The sequence below is a fragment of the Eucalyptus grandis genome, chromosome 7, assembly GCF_016545825.1.
Source record: "Eucalyptus grandis isolate ANBG69807.140 chromosome 7, ASM1654582v1, whole genome shotgun sequence".
Lineage (NCBI taxonomy): Eukaryota > Viridiplantae > Streptophyta > Magnoliopsida > Myrtales > Myrtaceae > Eucalyptus > Eucalyptus grandis.
The window spans coordinates 50844661-50863245 of NC_052618.1; the positions used below are offsets into that span (position 1 = coordinate 50844661).

The 18585-nt window shown below is 37.4% G+C and overlaps 1 protein-coding gene across 3 annotated transcripts in view; it reads right to left on the minus strand.

Moving 5' to 3' along the window:
• Positions 1 to 13782, minus strand: part of LOC104454034 (dipeptidyl aminopeptidase BI) — a 35712-nt gene extending 21930 nt beyond the window's left edge. The window contains exons 1-11 of one of the 3 annotated variants that reach the window (XM_010068740.3): positions 13496 to 13776; positions 11780 to 12063; positions 11468 to 11662; positions 10096 to 10442; positions 8484 to 8775; positions 7467 to 7625; positions 6298 to 6663; positions 5553 to 5618; positions 5356 to 5404; positions 4553 to 4676; positions 3932 to 4299 (exon numbers count right to left, since the gene is read on the minus strand). In XM_010068740.3, the coding sequence (XP_010067042.2) occupies positions 4215 to 4299; positions 4553 to 4676; positions 5356 to 5404; positions 5553 to 5618; positions 6298 to 6663; positions 7467 to 7625; positions 8484 to 8775; positions 10096 to 10442; positions 11468 to 11662; positions 11780 to 12063; positions 13496 to 13688 (2160 nt within the window). In that variant the 5' untranslated portion in view covers positions 13689 to 13776 and the 3' untranslated portion in view covers positions 3932 to 4214. Of the gene's footprint in view, positions 1 to 3931; positions 4300 to 4552; positions 4677 to 5355; positions 5405 to 5552; positions 5619 to 6297; positions 6664 to 7466; positions 7626 to 8483; positions 8776 to 10095; positions 10443 to 11467; positions 11663 to 11779; positions 12064 to 13495 lie in introns of those variants that run through there. The other 2 variants (XM_039316749.1, XM_039316748.1) reach the window with 2 other exon arrangements.
• Positions 13783 to 18585: the final 4803 nt, after the last annotated feature.

Genomic DNA, 18585 nt, shown 5'->3' on the forward strand with positions numbered 1-18585 from the left:
TGAATTGCCCACTCCTTTTTTCCTTAATTTGGGTAATTGTTTGAAATTAACCGAGGGGTCCAAAATGGCCAAAGACGACAACATTATCACACCCCTCCCATGAAAAGATGAACGATACAACAAGAATATTCGAAAGAGACATGATGAAGCTTGGTTTTACGTACTTAGTTGTCTGCATGTATGAGAATACGAGACGGTACAGATTCCTCCAGCGCCAAAGATAGACGTCCTTGCTCCACAGGATATGCACTCAGTTAAAGCAAGGCGACAAAATTGCTCATCTAGTATCTTATACCTACTAAGGACAGATGCCGCTCAGAAACTTATAACTTGGAAGCAAATATTCATGGGAAGTAACGACGGTTTGCAAGAACAACATCTTTATAAAAGCTCTAGCTTATTAGCCTATTTAATCCTAGCCATCATAACAAAGACGCTAAAGAGCAAAAGAACAAGGGAGAGACATCGATCCATGGCTGTTTCGTGGAGGATCATATGTCTTGCCATTCGGTTCTTTTGTATCCGCATGGATGTGAAAGGCAATCCGGATGTTGGGTTGGAGTACAAGTTATGTAACGGAATTAGGTACCAATGGGGATACACCTACGGGCACGCGGGTGGAGAGCGTTCCTAAAGATTTGGTAGAGGAAACGCGATATCAGGGTTATAGTTACTATAGCTAAGACATGTACTCAGGCCAAGGTTGCTTCGGCCATGCGGCTTGCGATGGAGCTCTATTGCAGGATGATTGCTTTGCATGCTTATTTGTTGCTAGGAACCGGCAAAAAGATGTTTGCCCCTTAAACACTGGGGCTCAGGTGCACCTTAAAGATTTTAGGATTAGGTATGAGAATTATCAATTTATTGAATAAGTGAGGGATCAATTAAGACAATGAGAGGGGATCGGATAATCGTCTATTGTGTTGTTCAGCTTGTGTCTTGTAAGAGTGTTGGAACTCATTTCCTGAGTAGGAAGATGGAATCCTGGGAAAAAAGCTTTCCCGACTTTACTCAAGTGTCTGAATAAACACAAGCTTATTTTCTCGTGGTTTGATTGTATAAGACAATTTGCGACATGATAATGAAGCATTTTATGTTGAGAAATGATTCGAGTTGATGATATTTAATTAAGGGTCTAATATTCTAAAAAATTCTCAACTTCGAATCCAATCCCAATTTTACTCTAAATTTTTGTTGTTCCATATAAAATCCCCAACTTTGGGTTCAGTTCCAATCTACTCTAAATGTTTTTGGTCTTACTAAAAACAGTCAACTTTCACTTAAGTTTCAAATCTACTTTTGTTAACCCTCTGTCCAAAATTAGTTAAAAAATATTTTTAGTATCGACAATAATTTATGTTGAAACATTTTTGTAGATGATGAAAGTATTTTTCGTTCAGTCCGTTTTGTAATCTATACAAGCGATTATTTTAGGAAAAATATTTTGCCAACCATTTATTTTCAACAAAACAAATAGAGTTTTAGAATTAAAAGTAATTGAAGAAAGCTAACCCTAATATCTTTAAGTTTACTGAAATTTTAGATCCAAGCATACATCGTTCGGGTTGACTTGGAGATTCATTTCCAAAAGATGTCTCCCTGGTTTTGGAATTTGGAGAAAAACTAAAGCAATGACATGGAAATACTACATCACTAAGGGCGATTTTGGACTGAGTGTTAACGGGAGCAAATATGAGATTCAAGTAAAAGTTTGTGGTTTTTTATGAGAAAAAAAAAAAGTTTAGTATAGAATTAGGACTAGACCAAAAGTTGAGAGTTTTTTATGAGACGAAAATTTATTCAAGATAGAATTGGGACTATAGGTAAAGGTTTTTTAGGGTATTAGGCTTTTAATTAAGGGTTCATTTGTTTGACAAAAAAAAAAAAAAAACTACTTTCCAGGAAATTAGGAATGGAAAAGAACCTGCTCTTGATGACTTGCCCGCTCCTTTTTCCCTTTATTTGGATTGGTCCTTGAAATGGAGCGAACGATCCAAAATGGGCCAAAGATAGGCTCAAGTATCTGATTGGATGCTTGTACGAGAAGGCTAATATAGGTTTGTCCCGCTCACTAAGTCGTTCCACTGTAAACAACAATACGAGCCGGTATAGATTCCTCTAGCGCGAACAAGAGATGTCCTTGCTCCCCAGAAAATGCTCCCAGTTATAGCAAGGCGACATCCGGGATCCTAGTTCAGCTGACAACTACTAGGACAAACGCAAGTGAGAAATTGATAACTTAGAGGCACCTATTCATGGCAAGCAACGACAGTTTGAGTGAACAGCATCTTTATATAGCTCTAGCTGCGCCTGGTTATAATGCTGCTCATAGTAACAAAGAAGTCGAAGGGCAAAAGTATGAGAGAAAGAGAGACGTCGATCCCTGTTTCTTGGAGGATCGTAAGTTATGCTGTTTGGTTCTTCTGTATTTGCATTGAGGTGAAAGGCAATCCAGATACACCAGAGGTACCTACAGCATATGGTTGATGGCATTCTTCAAGATTTGGTAGATGAAACACAAAATCATGGCTATGATTACCGTAGCAAGATTGAGGACTCAGGCCGAAGTTGCTATGGCCATGCGGCTTGCCATGGAGTTATATCGCATCAAGATTGCTCTATATGCTTATCTGCTGCTCGTGACTGAATAGAAAACGATTGCCACTTTGACATCGGGGCTCAGGTGCAACTTAAAAATTGTAGAATCAGGTACGAGAATTATCAATTTTCTGAATAAACAAGGGATCAATTAGGACAATGACAGTGGATCAGATAGTCGTCTACCGTATCGTTTGGCTTGTGTATTGTAAAACTGTTGAAGTTCATTGCCTAAGTATGAACATGGAATGAAGGGGGAAAGCTTTCCCAAATTCACTTCAGCGTCCGAATAACACGAGCCTGTGTCTTTTTTCTGTTTTGTTGTAGATGACCGTTTGCAACCTAATAATGAAATATTGTATGTTGAGAAATGAAGCGAGTTGATTATATTTTGGTTTAAGCAGCAGAACCAAATCGAATCACAACCCAAACTGCATCGAAAATCTGGTTCATTTTTTTTTTTTTTTTTTTTTTTTTGCCTAGCTTACAGGAACTAAGCTGAATAAGGAGTGACAAAGAAAAGAGATTTAAAGTTATGCATTCAATCTTTTATTGAGATTTTCAATTCAGCTCAATTAATCGAACCAGAAAAAGAACCATCATTTTTTCATTATCCATACTGAAAATCGAATCAAAATAAACCCACCTGAAAAAAAAAAATGATTACTTTTCCATTATGAATCAAAAGCACATGAAATTTCGGTTCAATTTTTCGGTTGAGTTTTGACCCCCTAATAGCCGGTCTACAAACTCAAGTTGCCATGGCCATGCAACCCGTAGCAATGAAGTCTTCCCCCACTATTGTATTCCACAAAAATATATCGTCACTAGTGAAAATATTTTTTATTAACTTAAATTTTTAAGTGATACAAATAAAATCATTTTTAAGGAAATATTTTTCAAATTATTTATTTTTCGTGAAATAGATAAATAGAAGATCCTCCTGATCAGTTCAACTTCAACTAAGCTAATCCCTCTCTGAGCCAAGGGACATCATTAGTTAATTATCATCCCCTCTCTCAAAAAGAAAAAAAAAGGATTTCATTAACTTGATTAACATGGACAAAATGACATTTAAGAGAGATTTATGAGCAACATACCATTTAAGAAAATATTTTCCAAATGATCCTTCTAAAGAAAATATTAACGAACAAATAGGAACGTCCTCCTGCTTGTCAGTTTGATCGAATTTAACCAAGCTAGTCTCTCTCGGAGGGACAATGTTAGTTAACTATCATCCACTCTCTTACAAAAAAAAAGGATTTCATTAACTTGATTAACATGGATAAAATGGCATTTAAGAGAGAATTATGAGCAACATACCATTTAAATATTTCAAGAATTAATCAAAGATAATAATGAAAATCTTCAGAATCTGAATTCTTGTGTTCGCAAGAGATTTAGCAGAGCTAGTCGAACATCGAAACGAATGCAACTGGTCGAACTAGGTTCCTCTAATTATCCTCTCCACTGAAAATAATTATGATGTACAGTTTCAAGAGAAAATCTTGACATGGAGCTCGGTGACTAGCCTTCAGAATAACGCAAAGCGCTCTTTCCGTCCAACATTGCAGAGGAAAGGTAGTTCCAGGTAGAACGCGATGACCTCATCAGATCTACGCAGACACATGAGTAGGAATCATATTCAGAGCCTTCAGCAGAAATGCGTACGTGAAAGCTTCTTCTTGAAGCTTCTCGAATCTGCGCAACGGAATGCATATGTAAAGCAAACATACTAGCAAATCTTCAACTCACCCACTCAAGTTCTAGGAAAGATACCGTCAAATGTCCAGAAAAACTACACCCTGCGACCTTTCATGTGTTTATTACCTTGTTCATGCTTTCAGAAACTAAGAGTTAAGTCGAAACGTATTTATCATAATGGTTTATTACACAGATTCTGAAATTAGGCACCTTAAAATTAAGGGGGAAATGAACAGTTTCCCCAACTTACCTCCCTGACTTTGAAAAATGTCCGGCGCCCATTTCACACTTGAATAATAGCATATTATCATCCGTCTTCAGATCCCTCAATTTGGCAACAAACTTCGCAGGTTCTGAGTATAAAACTCGTGAATCTGTTACATAATGCGCCAAATATTAAGTCTTACTAAAAGAAAGGAGTGATACCAATACTAGCAAATACCTGCAGAAACAGTAAAACAGATTGTTTGCTTACGTGCTATGTGAAAGCCTGCTACTAGTGGGATGCCTAAGAATATCTTCCAAAACAATCTCTATTCAAAGGCATGAGAATATATATAGCATGTGCTAAAGAATGCTTAGTAATGTTGATTTTGTGGTTAGAAAGCAAGAGTCCACTATTTTCAAATAGGTAGACAGAGATTTGGGTCTCGAGTTTGAGATTTGAGTCTCAAACAGGTAGTGTCTCTAACTCTAAAAATAGAGCCATCCACGTAATGTAGCATTAAGCAAAGCGAGAAAAGATGTAGCATTGTGTTCCCTCGCCATGTCTCCTGCAATCGCTCAAATTTTTAAAGGATGTAAGTTTATTTTCTAATCAGCTGATAATAAGGAAAAGAGCATCACTTCGCCTTGGACATAAAAAATATATAACAAGCCATGCACTCACTATCCATGGCCATCCGTATATTATATTATCAATTTAAGTATATCTAGCCTGTTGCAGTGTCCCACAAATGCACTTCACTGGATATCCAAGTCCAATTGATCATACTAACGTGTGAAGATTCAATGAAGAAACATAGCAACACGTTACAGGGGCATTACACTTACCGTTTAACCCAGCAGTAACAAGAATATGTGGATAGTTTTGAGCCCTCACCTGTATAAGACAAGGTCAGTAAAGAAAATCAAATTAGTGTCAGCTTATTAATGTTTCAAATGATGTCCACTGAACATCAAAGAAATAAGATGACAGTGAAGATGGACATGAGCAAATGAGTAACCAAATGTTGGCAGATGATGCATACATTGTCTACTGGAGAATACGACTTCATGTAGTGGTAGTACTCTTCTGTCCGAGGGTCACCCCATTCCTGCAGCAATAAGTACATTAACAAATAATGAGAGCTTGACTGTACTAGAGATGACACAACCACCTCCGAATTAGCTACAAGTAGAGCCTTGAAACCCACTAAAGTTAGAAACATTCCATATGTTTCAGGCTTCGAGATAAGGCTCACCATGTGTGTGATGGTTGATGGGACAAAAGGGTTATTGGTGATATTGCAAGAGAAGTTGCAAAAATTTCCTTTCAACGAATACATCCTAGGATGAATGCCTCACTGTCACCTTTACATATCAGGCATTTCCAAAAAAATTCTCATTGCGGAATCTCATAAATTGATTCATTTTTCTTCTCCTAAGTAGATGAATTCAGACACATCGAAATCCTTAAATTTCATCATTTATTAGAAAGCCATATATGAGGTGAAATCAAACTTATGCTACAAAACCAGATATGTCATTCGTAACTCCTAGACTATTAGGCCACATGACACTCTCCTGCCAGTTTATCAGTTTATCCAATCAATAACAAATATTATAATTCCATATGGAGAAAATGACCATTGCTTTTGTAACACTATTTTAAGTCTCAATGCTATGATAATGTAAATATCACCGTAGGGTGTCAACAGGGTGCAATAGCGCTCAAAACTGAACTGTTCTAAATACTTCAACAAATATCAAGAATTTTAAGGAGGTAAGACTCACCTCCCACTCTGATGTTGTGAGAGGTATAGTCGGATCAAGCATGGTAGTCAGAACATCCACGAAAGGTACTCCAGCAACTGCTGCCACGAACAAATCTGGTCTCATGTTCAGAACAGCGCCCATTAAGAGCCCCCCGGCGCTTCTCCCATTAATGCACAGCTTTTCCTTTGTACAGTACCCTTTTTCTATCAAATACTCAGCACAAGCAATAAAATCTGTGAATGTGTTTTTCTTCTTCAACAATTTTCCATTGTCATACCATGGCCTCCCCATTTCTCCACCCCCTCGAATGTGGGCAATCACATAAATGAATCCCCGATCCAACAATGAGAGCCTTGATCCCTTGAAACTCGGATCAATGCAAGTCTAACCAGACCACAAAACAATAAGAGGGGTGAGCAATTTTGAATAAATTTAGGGAACACAGGGAGATCGGACAGCATAAATTAGAGACTGCTCTGTGATTTGCATGTCCAAGCTTTTCCAAGGAAGTAAAAGAAAAAACATAAAGCAACGGAACAAGAAACTTCTGCAACCTCGTGCACATCAACAAATGCCAAGGAGATGTCGATACAAGCATTTTAAATAAAATAAGGTTTGATAAAGAAAATTACGATAGTAAAAAAAAAAAAAAAATAGAAACTACCACATCGCTACATTTTGAACTTTAAGCTACGCAGAAAGTTGCATTTGGCAAGAACACGCATAACCCCCCCGGTCCTCCTCCAATGAAATTTGACCGAGGCTGGACTAACCACTCATAGGTAATCCAAGCTTTGAAAATCTCATGTACCAAATTGAGAAGCTAGTTTGAATAAGAACCAGCACGTAACAAATTGAAAATGAGACAGATTGGATGCAGCAACAGACCCCAAAACATCAACTGACAACTTTTAGAAGGCATGGAATATAGGAACAACCACACTTTGTTAAGAATTGAGAAAGTAAAGCAATGATTGTCAATTGAAACAACACAATGTTGTGTCATTGTTTACAAACAATAAACAGACTGATGCTTCAAGTCTTCTGTACCAAATCTGAAGCCGACAAGTCTCTTCATTTTAACATCCAAACTTATAGAAAGAGCCAATAGGGTTTCTCCCTGTCATCTTGATCTAAACATCCAAATATCCCAGGCAAACAACCACAATACATTTGTTTCATCTTACCTCATATGAACCATATCCATAAAGCAACAAGGGATCAGATGCATCGAGTTTCACCATATTCTTCCGGTAGACTATTGACATGGGAATCTGAGTTCCATCAGGAGCTGTGGCCCATTTTCTTTCGCTAACATAATTTGACTCATCAAAACCTCCTAATACCTGAGTAAAACAGAGGAAAAATTCTTCATATGTCATAAGCCATGAAAAATTAGACAGATATACAGTTGCAACACCACCACTCCCTTAAAAAATACTAAGAAAATACACAAACTGAAAAAATCCAATTCGAAAGGAACAAAATAATGGTAAAGGGTGAGGTTTCAGGATGAAAAAACAAATGTCTTAGAGAGATGTCTTGTGAGACACAATGTCATTCAGTATTTCATGAGACAGATTTAGGCTGAAGTTGAACTTATACAGATTAAAATAGCTCTGGATATTCACATGACATAGCCTTTTCCTGGCATCTTTAGAAGGTAGTGGTCATTTAATATTTATGAAGCATGAAAGCTTTTCAACTGTTTCTCCTCAAGATTCCACAAGGCATGGATTTGTCTGTGATTGACTGACAAGCTAGAGATAATTCAAGGTCAGTCCTCTTGATGACTAAATGCATTAAGAGCCAATGTGACTGTTGACTATACAATGGGGACAATAGGACAGTACACTTCCATTATGTTACCACATGACAGTACACTGGCGATCAATTTTGAAATATAGACTAACAGGAGGTATAGACAACAAGTTTCTCAATGAGTAAAAAACTCGTACATACTTGGACATTAGTCTGAAGATTTATACAGGTAAGTGACCAGAAATATCTAGCAAAGGCAGAATTAATAGCAGCCAATACCTTGCAAATGAATCATAAATACAAAAATATAAGAGACAAAGACTCAAGATACAGAATAAAGTTTATCATACTCATTATGAACTCCAGCTTCCAAAAAATAAATCATCAAGATCGAGAGAGAGAGAAGGGCCAGTATTAGCAAATGGCTACCCCACAGTACTTACTGTTACAATTTTCTTCACAACAGATATGCCAGTGTCCATATCATGATCATAAACAGAAGGAGGTGTTCTCATGGAGCTATAAGTGAACCTCAATATATTTGATGCAAACTGCGACTCTGATTGACCCACTGAAAAAACTGGATCAACAAAATCAATAGAACGACCGCCTTGAAGCTGTGCAAACGGTTCCCCAAGAGCTGGAAGGCCGTACACAGTAACTTTTTGTGAACCATTTTCACGTTCAAAGAGAACCAGATGATCAGCAAAAAGCTGCATGGCCGTGATTTTTACACTGGAAGGTGAGAAGATTAGTAAGCTATATATACCCAAAAAAAATTGACATGATGGAGGGACATATTCATTCACCAAATCAACAAATTTGTATGCATACACAATAGGAAACCTCCATGATTGTCCATGCATGGCACAATCTATGCTCTCACATGTGTCTGTACATGTGTGCATGCCTATGTGCATATATGTATATCCCCACATGAAGGGTGAGAGAGAAAATTAAGAGGACGTTAAAGCAATGTACCATTAAATTAATCAGCTGAGGCTCAAAACTTCTACTAATGTCCATAGAAAGATATATGTTTTTAACAAAAAGCAAACAGCAATAGCAGATAAATAGCCTCCTAGGCGCTTACTCCATTCCTCGCTTCTCTCTTTAATATTTTGTGAGTTGGACAGGAGAAACTGAACCGCTTTATGATCAAACATATCTGAGTTACCACTCGTTCAACATTATATTTTACCATGAGCAGTAATATATAAAGAAAGGAAGGATTTGAGGAGGGGGATGACAGGAGCCACGATCCACCCGAGACATCAATCCATCTCCTTATTCTCTAGAGCTTTACAGTGACATGCATAATATGGAAATGCATTAGCTCCCCAGTCATTCTGCTACACTAGCATTAGCAATGGCTTTTCACCTTAGAGAATAAATAAAGACAGGTAAAAACATCTTTCCCCCATATAATCGGAGATATGAAATATTATAGTCCTAATTTTAGCCAACAAAAACCCATCTTCCTTTGTCTTTTGGTGGCATGATCTTCCTTCTTCTATTATCATGACACTCTCTCTCTTCGACGACAAACAACAGATTAGTAACTAGTTACTTGGGGCATGATGAAATGAAGAACTTAATTGTAGAGCTAGTCAAGTATATCGAATCTCGAAACTATTTACAGGTACATTATCATTCATATTTAACAAACACCTAAAGAGACAAAGATTCCATATTTTCTCTTACGTGTTAAATCACATGAAAAAAGAAAATCTTTATGGACTAGCTCATTACCCCAATTTTAGAGTGATTTAATACCTGTTTGCTTTTGTCTATCCATTATAAATCTCCCCAGGTAATCCAGTCATTAGAAAAGCCAATTTCTATGTCATCAATTGGTCCTAATCCATTTCCTATACCCAAAACCAACTTGGTCAGATCTACTTTTCAATTTAATGGTATAAAAACCCAGTGCGGACAAAGACGTATTGCATTTCAATGAACCACAACAAGCTTAGATATAAAGTGATAGCGCAAAAAGTAAAGTTACAGGCAAGGTAAACCAATACAATGGTCAATTATTAAGAAATATAGTACCTTTCCCTGTGAGGGATAAGAACGGTGGTGTTCGACACATCATCCAGTGGGCAAGCCAAAAGTTCCGAATTGTAAAACAAGTCACTTCTCCTCCGAATAAAAAAATGATTTCCCCGATGGCTAACGCGCGTTTCCTCTCCATATATGCGAGGAGTCAGGACCTGAAGACCATCTTCTGGCTTTGAAATGTCAAGATAGAAAGTAGATGTTGTGTTTTTGCTTGTAGATGCAACAAACAAGAACTTCTTGCTGTCAGAAACTTTAAGACGAAGAGAAAAAATATCATCCTTCTCATGATAAAGGCAAAGGTCATCTGATTGTTCGGTCCCCAACCTATGCAACCACACCTAAAAGTGAAACAAACTCTTATTACAAAATGTCATGCCATTGTCAATACTAAAAAAATTAATAGGTCAGAATCTGAGAACGACTGTACATCACGAGTGTACAAGCATCCAACAACACTTCATGACTGTTATCCATATTGCATGACTTTAAGTCTTCCTGGCAAGGTATGTTTGGTATATAACTGATGTGCTGTTCCCAGTTCACCATTCTGTGCCCTTTATGTGTGTACACATTAAATTCGATTCAACACATAACTCTTAGAAATTTGCAACAAGGGATATTAAGCTACATTAACTAATCAACAATAGAAGATTAGACAAAGGCAGCTTGAATGTGATTTACCGACAATGATGCAATGTATGATACAATGATTGCAAAACTCAGTGGTTGTACCAGGTTGAGAAATGAAATTGAGATTACTTTGATAGAGAAAGAGAGAGAGAGAGAGAGAGAGAGAGAGAGAGTAGTGATGCAATTAAATTGACAACAACCTGCCTATATCATAAGGTATCATAGAGTCATTCTGGCATGGAAACATTTGAGTGCTGGAAAAAAAAAAACTCCAATCAGAGGAAATAAGCTTATGGCTTTACCCTTTAGATTTATGGTGACAATTTTCAGTGCTGAGTATACTAAATATCAGAGCAGGGGCAGATCTCTACTATATGAATGAGGACATTAATGAGATCCGGCATCCATTTCATTTCAACCGCAACACCTATAATGGCAGCACATTACCGATATTTCATTTATCTGTTTTAAAGTTCAAGCGAAACTTGATTTCTTCGAAAAGCTAAAGGTTCCCTGTGGATCCAGAAATTCTAATATCAAGTAAAGTCTTCTGGATCCTATAAATTGAGCAAAATGCCTCAGGTCAAATCAGAGTAGATAAATGAAAGTTTATCAGTATGCCGTGATAACAACACTGAGAAGTACGCCTTAATATCAGTAATGAATTTTCTGGAAAAGGAGCAAACAAAGAGAAATTTCAATAGCAAGAGATCCTCTACTACATAAAACATACCTTGTCCAGGCGATGGATCTCATCTCTTGTGATGTAAACTAACGCATCATCACCAGCCCATTCCAGGTAAGATGTCACATTTGCTAAAGGTTTTCCTACTGTAGCTCCTGTCTCAGCATCGATTACATAAACGCTATATCTCTCATCGCCCTTAGTGTCCTCTGCATATGCCACCAACTTATTGCTTGGACTAATCTATAGCATCAAAGAACTAGCACAATGAAGTTACGAAAACGAAAAGCCGAGGCAAGTAAATAATTCATGATGGAACCGAATGTGGGTGGAAAAGAAGAAAAGAAAGGGCACTCTTGCCTGAAAAGTAGTGACATGATAGAATGAATGATTTTGAGCCTTGATATTCACATCCAAAATAACCTGCTCAGGAGGAGCCTCAGGACCAGTTGGCATCTCATCATGAACAGAAGGAGGGGCCTCGCTCTCTGGTATTAACCGCCTACAGTGCCGGACGTACTCCTTTCCCTCTAGATACCTCTTGTAATAGTAGTAAGGCCCTCTGCGTATGGGTACAGATATGTCATCTTCCTTTATACGTCCTCTTATCTCAGCCAAAAGATTGTCTTGAAGTTGTCTGGCCCCTGTGTCATTTATCAGAGATATTAAGCTCATCACATATTTCTTTTCTGATTACACTTTCACTTTTGATTGGAGTAGAGTATATCAGCACTCGGTACAAAAGATGAGACTGCAGAGCATGCTTGATGAAAGAAATAGGATGACTGGGATATTAGAAGCCTATTGTTCTCACTAGCCATGTAAATCTTCAGATAAAGACTCCAGACTCTAGCTTCCTGCCTGTCGATTTGAAACAGAAGGAAGAGAATTTGCCACTTAACCAACCAATTCTGCTCAGGAACTTCATTGACCACTAAAGTCAGTTCGTTTCACAGAAAACAACTTCCGAAAAAATATTTTTCAAATAAAACAACTTCCAAAAAAATATTTTTTGAATTTTTTGATATTCATTTCACAGAAAATGATTAGTTGAACCAAGAGAAAAAGTCTTCCTATTTAACATTTTCCTTACTCCCTCTCTCTCTTGTCTCATGCCTATTAACACCCTTCCTTATTGTTTTCTTTTTTTAGTAATTTGAATTTTAAATTCTTTTTCTTTTTTTCTTTTTTCTCTTTTTCCTTTTCTTTTTTGCTTCTTCTTTGGCCGGTCGCCGGCACGGCTACGACCGGCGGCGAGCCCGGCCTTGAGTCTCACCTGGCTCGACAGATAGGCGAACCAACGGCGAGCTCGAGGCCGGCCCTCGCGCTCGCCGCTAGCCAGATCGGCGAGCCAGTGGCGAACGCGAGGGCCAGCCTCGAGCCCGCCGGCCTCTGGCCTCGCCAGATCGGTGAGCCAGCGGAAGCTGGCCTTTGGCCGGTCGTCGGCCGTCGCCGTGGCCGGCCATCGGCCCAAGAAGAGGAAGATAAAAATTAAAAAGAAAGAAAATAAAATTAAAAATCGATTTTTTAAAAATAAAAATAAAAATTGATTCTTTAAAAATAATTTTAAATTTTGATTTTAAAAAAGTAAATAATAATAAAATTATCGAACAGGGAAAAATATAAGAAAATAAGGATATTTTCCTAAAAAATGACTTCATGAAAAACACAATTTTTTCTCAAACTTTCGCATGTTGATACTTGTTAGAATTGGCCATGCCGTTAACCATATTCTCAAGTCTCGAGCCAGCTTTCCATATAACTCATCCAAAGTGGCTTCTTCTCTCCGTTTGAATCCTCCCAAGATCATTTCTTGACGCATAAATTTACTCAAGATTCAAATCTCGAACCTACATATTCCCAGTCCAGGCCTAAACCACGTTTTCAATACCAGAGAAACACAGAAATGAACATCCCGCGATCGAGATCCCCTGAATCGAAACTCATCAATCTCAATCACGAGCGAGCGATCAAATTCCAGACCTCACAACACCATAACCCCATACACGAACGGCGACTGCAGCCTTAGCGCGACATCTACGCGGACAATCAACACAGCGAAAAAGGCCGGCTCACCGGCCATCGCCGAATCGGCGTAGGCGTTCTCCCGTTGGAGGTGGGAGAGGACGTCGGGATCGGAGCGGGAGTCGTCGCGGAGCCAGTAGTAGTTGTCGATCCTCACGTCGCCGAACATCTCCATCCGGTGCTCCACCTTCTTCGCCGCCGGGGGAGCGACCGGATCCGAGCAGTTGCCGGCGGCGGCGCTCATCCTCGCCGTGGAGCCCGGAGTCAACGAAGCGGTGCGAGAGCAGCGGGGGGAGCACCAGGGGCGGCGTCGTCGGCGATCTCGTCCGGTTTAAATAGAAAAAAAACACCCGGCAAATGGAGTGTGGCGCTCGCGCCTGCGCCGAAATATCTTGCCATGATTTGAATTTTTTTTTTTTTTTTTTAATTGATCTTATTCAATATATTTTGAAATTTATTGAATTATAACATTTTCTATTTTAAATATATACTTTATAAGGGAAAAAAATATTTTAGGCAATGTATTAATGAAAACCTTCCTTAATCACATCTATTACACCCACTGGATTAATATCGTAAAAACCCCAAACTAGTACAATTTCAATAAGTTTACCATCCGTCAATTTCTATTAAATTGAATTAATACCACAAATTGATACTCATATGACAAACTGAAACCAAAAACCCAAACTAATACACTCTTTTAACGATATGATAGTAAAATTTAACGAAAATTAACAATCATAGGTATAATAGTTTAAAATAAATTTATTATATGTATACTAATTTGAGATTTTTCGTGATATTAATTTTTTTTTTGTTTAGGTAGGGCTATTTTCAAAAAAGCTCAAAACATAGTAAAAGTGTTCATGATTAATTGATTATATTAAATATTATCTATTGTAAGTATCGGGAAAATGAACTCGCAAGAATGTGCCATCATCATGTACATTTTCGCCTGCAGATGAAGAGAAAAAAAAAATTGAAAGAAATTATCAAATCGCACATATTTCATGTATATTCCCCATTCACACATGCGTAATGACGCCAATCCAATAGTCTAAGACCGATCCGATCTACTAGCTGTTAATGATTATGAAGCTGCAAAATCCAAGTCCAACGGCCTCTTCACACACATGCATAATGACGCCATATGTGAGTACTTCAAATTTGACTTTAATTTTGTTTTTTCAAAAAAAGGGCATGGTTTTTTTTTTTTTTTCTTTCGAGTCGAAATCCACTTCTTGGGGGTTTTTGAAACTTACGTGTTCTGAAATCACCTCCTCCTTCCATGTGGTTTTAAAAAGGGGCATGGTTTAGAAAATAGGAAAATGTCCGGAAATGGCAAGTGGGCACCACCATATTGTCGATAACCTTAATCCATGCGAAGGGACGGGCCATGGGAACGCCCAATTGCTTCCTTAAGTGCTCCGTCCATTCATATTTCATCGGAATAATTACACAAGCAATCCGAACTTTAACTGGATATACAATATGATTATCAAATTTTTAATTTTATTCAATATGATCTTTGAACTTTTTGTAAATATCCAATTTAATATCGAAACTATATGAAAATATCAAATATTATCCTTCAATTCATTTAAATTCAGAGATAATATTAAATCATTTCATATAATCTAGAGATTGAACATGCACCAATTCATTAACCACATTGAAAGAAATTAAAAATTTAGAAACCATATTGTGTATTAAGTTAAAGTTTATGGAATATATCAACAAATTAAAAGTTTGAGGATTATATTGCACGTCTAATCAAAATTCAAAGATCATTTATGTCATTTTTTGTATTTCATCAAAAGATAGTAACAATCATATTATGTTTATTTCATGGAAAATGAATAATTGTAAAATATTTTTCAAAAATCGTTGCTTCTATATATGACAATTGCCTTACATTTTTCTCTCTTTTTCTCCTCTTGTTCTTGTCAATCATTACTCTGATAATTGGAGAGGGAACGGTTATAAACCATCTTATAAACAATGATGGAAAGGTAATGGTCATCACAAACCTTAATTGAAAGAAATAATGCATAACTTATCCAAGCTCGAAAAATAAAAAAAAAACTATACGCGATTTCCTATATGTAGCTTAAAAGAGGAATTGACGAATTTCGCATTAATAAGAAATAGACAAAAAGAAGTAATTGTTATCTCCCGATATGGATTGACTTGGAAGTACCTGCCTCCTCTGTTTTGGCTGAAATTACAGAAGCAATTAGACCATAACCAGCCAATTGCAAAATTAATTCACTGACTTGCTGTCAGCAACATTAAACCAATAAATGAAAGTCCTTTTACCAAAAAGAATTGTTAGTTTTGGTTTAAATCAATCAATTTTATGACCACGATAATAACATTAATAACGAGAATGACAACATTAAAGCAATAATGAGAATGACAATATTAAAGCAAAAAGCTTTGACATAAAGGTCATCGATAAAATGATATAACAGACATTATCAAAAATAACACTAATGAACTATAGTAAATTGTTGACCCAAAAACCATGTTCGTACATGTAGAAATGATTTATATATCAAAATGAGCCCACCCTATAATTTACTTTTACATATAATTGACAGGCGGATTGGGATTTTGATATAATATCAAAAAGCGCACATTCAATTTTTAGATTTCTTCTTCTTGTCAAAATTCAATTTTGAGATTGTGTCTATATGGATTAAATAAGATTCAAAGAGGTAGGAATAATTTCTATGTAAAAGAGATAAAATGCGGCAGTGAAATAAAATGTAACTTACGTAAGTGTTGACTTATGTAAGAACACTATGAAATTCAGAAAAATTCGAGTATTTAGAAATTAGATGAATTTTAATATTTTAAGTTTAGAATTTGATTTTACTTTAATAAAATTCTTTTGGGAAGATTAATTATACAGTTAATTCTTATATTTCCACCAGATTTAATTTTAGCTAAATCCCACATCTCTTTCAAAGGAGAGAATTACCAAAAAAGTCCTAAACCTATTGCAATTGTGCCAATTCAATCATAAACTTTTTTTTTAGTCAATTTAGTCCTAAACCTTTTACAATTGTGCAGTTTAGTCCATCCGGCCAAAATTGGCCGGCCGCGCCGACGTGGTCTTTGGCCGTCCGATGAAAGCCGACATGGCAAATTTTTTTATTTTTTTCAAACTTTTAAATATTTTTTTGAACTTTTTAATTCTTTTTTGAATTTTTTAGCTTCTCCTCCCTCGGCCCGGCCGAGGCGAGGGCCGGCGAGGTCGACCGTCGCCTTGCTTGGGCGAGGCCGACCCTCGCCTTGGATCCGCGGGGCCTCGCCCGGTGACGGCGAGGCCGGCCTCACCGGTGACTTTCGTGAGTGTGGCCGGCGCCCTGTTCACTTTGCCTCCATTGTCGGAGCTTGTCGAGGACCCGAGGGTTTTTCAGCTCGTTTTGCGAGAGGGTGGATTGGAGAAGACGACGACCTAACTCGGCTTTTGCAAAGCAACAAACCGCAGAAGCCGGAGCCGCCGGAACGCGGAGTAGCGGGCGAGACCGTCGCCTTGGATCTAGCAAGGCTTGGCCCGCCCACCATGGCGAGGGCCGGGCTCGCGAGGAGGAAGGAGAAGCTGAAAAAAAAAAAAAAAAAGAATTCAAAAATTCAAAAAAATATTTTAAAATTCGAAAAAAAAATTAAATACAAAATAAATAAAAATTTGTCATGTCGCTTTCACCAGGGACAGCCGGTGTCCACGTCAACATCGCCTAACCAATTTTGACCGGATGGACTAAAGCTGGCATAATTATAAAAGATTTAGGACTAAATTGGATAAAAAAAAATTATGACTGAATTGGCACAATTGCAATAAGTTTATGACTTTTTTTGGTAATTCTCCCATTTCAAAGCTACGAGTCCCAAAGAAATGTGAATAATTTAGAATCATTGCTTCATAGGATCATATAATATGTGAATTTCTCATTTGGTGTCATACTTAAAAAAAGAGTAGCAACCATATCTAATTTGTTGGGAAAAGATGCAAATTTACACGATAAGAGAATTAGAAATCCTTTGATTTCGATAAAAGATGTTCTATCGTCCATATCTCTTCAAATCTTTGAATTCTATTTCTCTAAATATATGCAAAAGTTTTGCTCGTTTCTATTTTGTGCGCAGACAAAGTGTTTTCCTTTTCTTTTTTTCTTACTAGTAATAGTAACAAAAGAACTGGAAATAAATAATTTCATAAAAAAATCGACACCAATTTACCATACCTTAATCCATGCGAAAGGTTTACGCCTAGAGAGTATTGCATCCCGTGTTCGTCTTCTTCCTTACCTCCTCTAGTAATGCATATTCCTTGAACTCATTCAAACACAATTCGAGAAAATCATGCAACTCTTTTCAAAGAGAATATGTAAGAAAACGAACAATATATTAAGATACTTAAGTTACGCAAAACCTACAGTCACTCTTTGAAGAGTACTTGAGCAGTTACTGCAAAGCTGTCTATAGAGTAAACGCTGATTAATGACCTATGTTATCGACGGTGAAATCTACCGAGAGTGCATTGCACCCAGATTTCTTTCTTAGCTGCTCTAGCAGTGCATATTCCTCGAACTCATTGAAACACAACATAATGAAACCAGGTAGCTCTTTTTAACTTTTTTGGAGAGAAATTGACCATGTCGCAAGACTTAAATTTATGCAACCGAAGATAGGTGAGCCTATGTTCGAAGAGTGCTCGAGCGATTAAACTCATAGCCTTGTGATTTATGACCTATGTCATATAAGCAAGCATAAGCTCCTTTGAATAGCGACATCCATCATAGCAACTAGGCTTTACCGGGGATTCTGAGACAAACACTTAAATAGCCAATAGATGTTCGAGGTCCAAAATCGGTAATAAGAGAGTTCCCCAAGGTGAAATGAACAATCCCACTCTGCATATCTACTAAAATTATCTATCTCTACACCTGTGGCAATCTATGTTCAAATTCTTCCATTCACGATGGGGGAAGTGCCTGCAAAATCGGTAAGACCATCATTTTTGTGATTACATGTACAAAAAGAAGGTCAATGTCTGTATTCTTTGACTTCCTCTTCCATGGCATCAAATGGAGGAGAGGATGGTGGGAACCAAAACCGATCTTACCCAT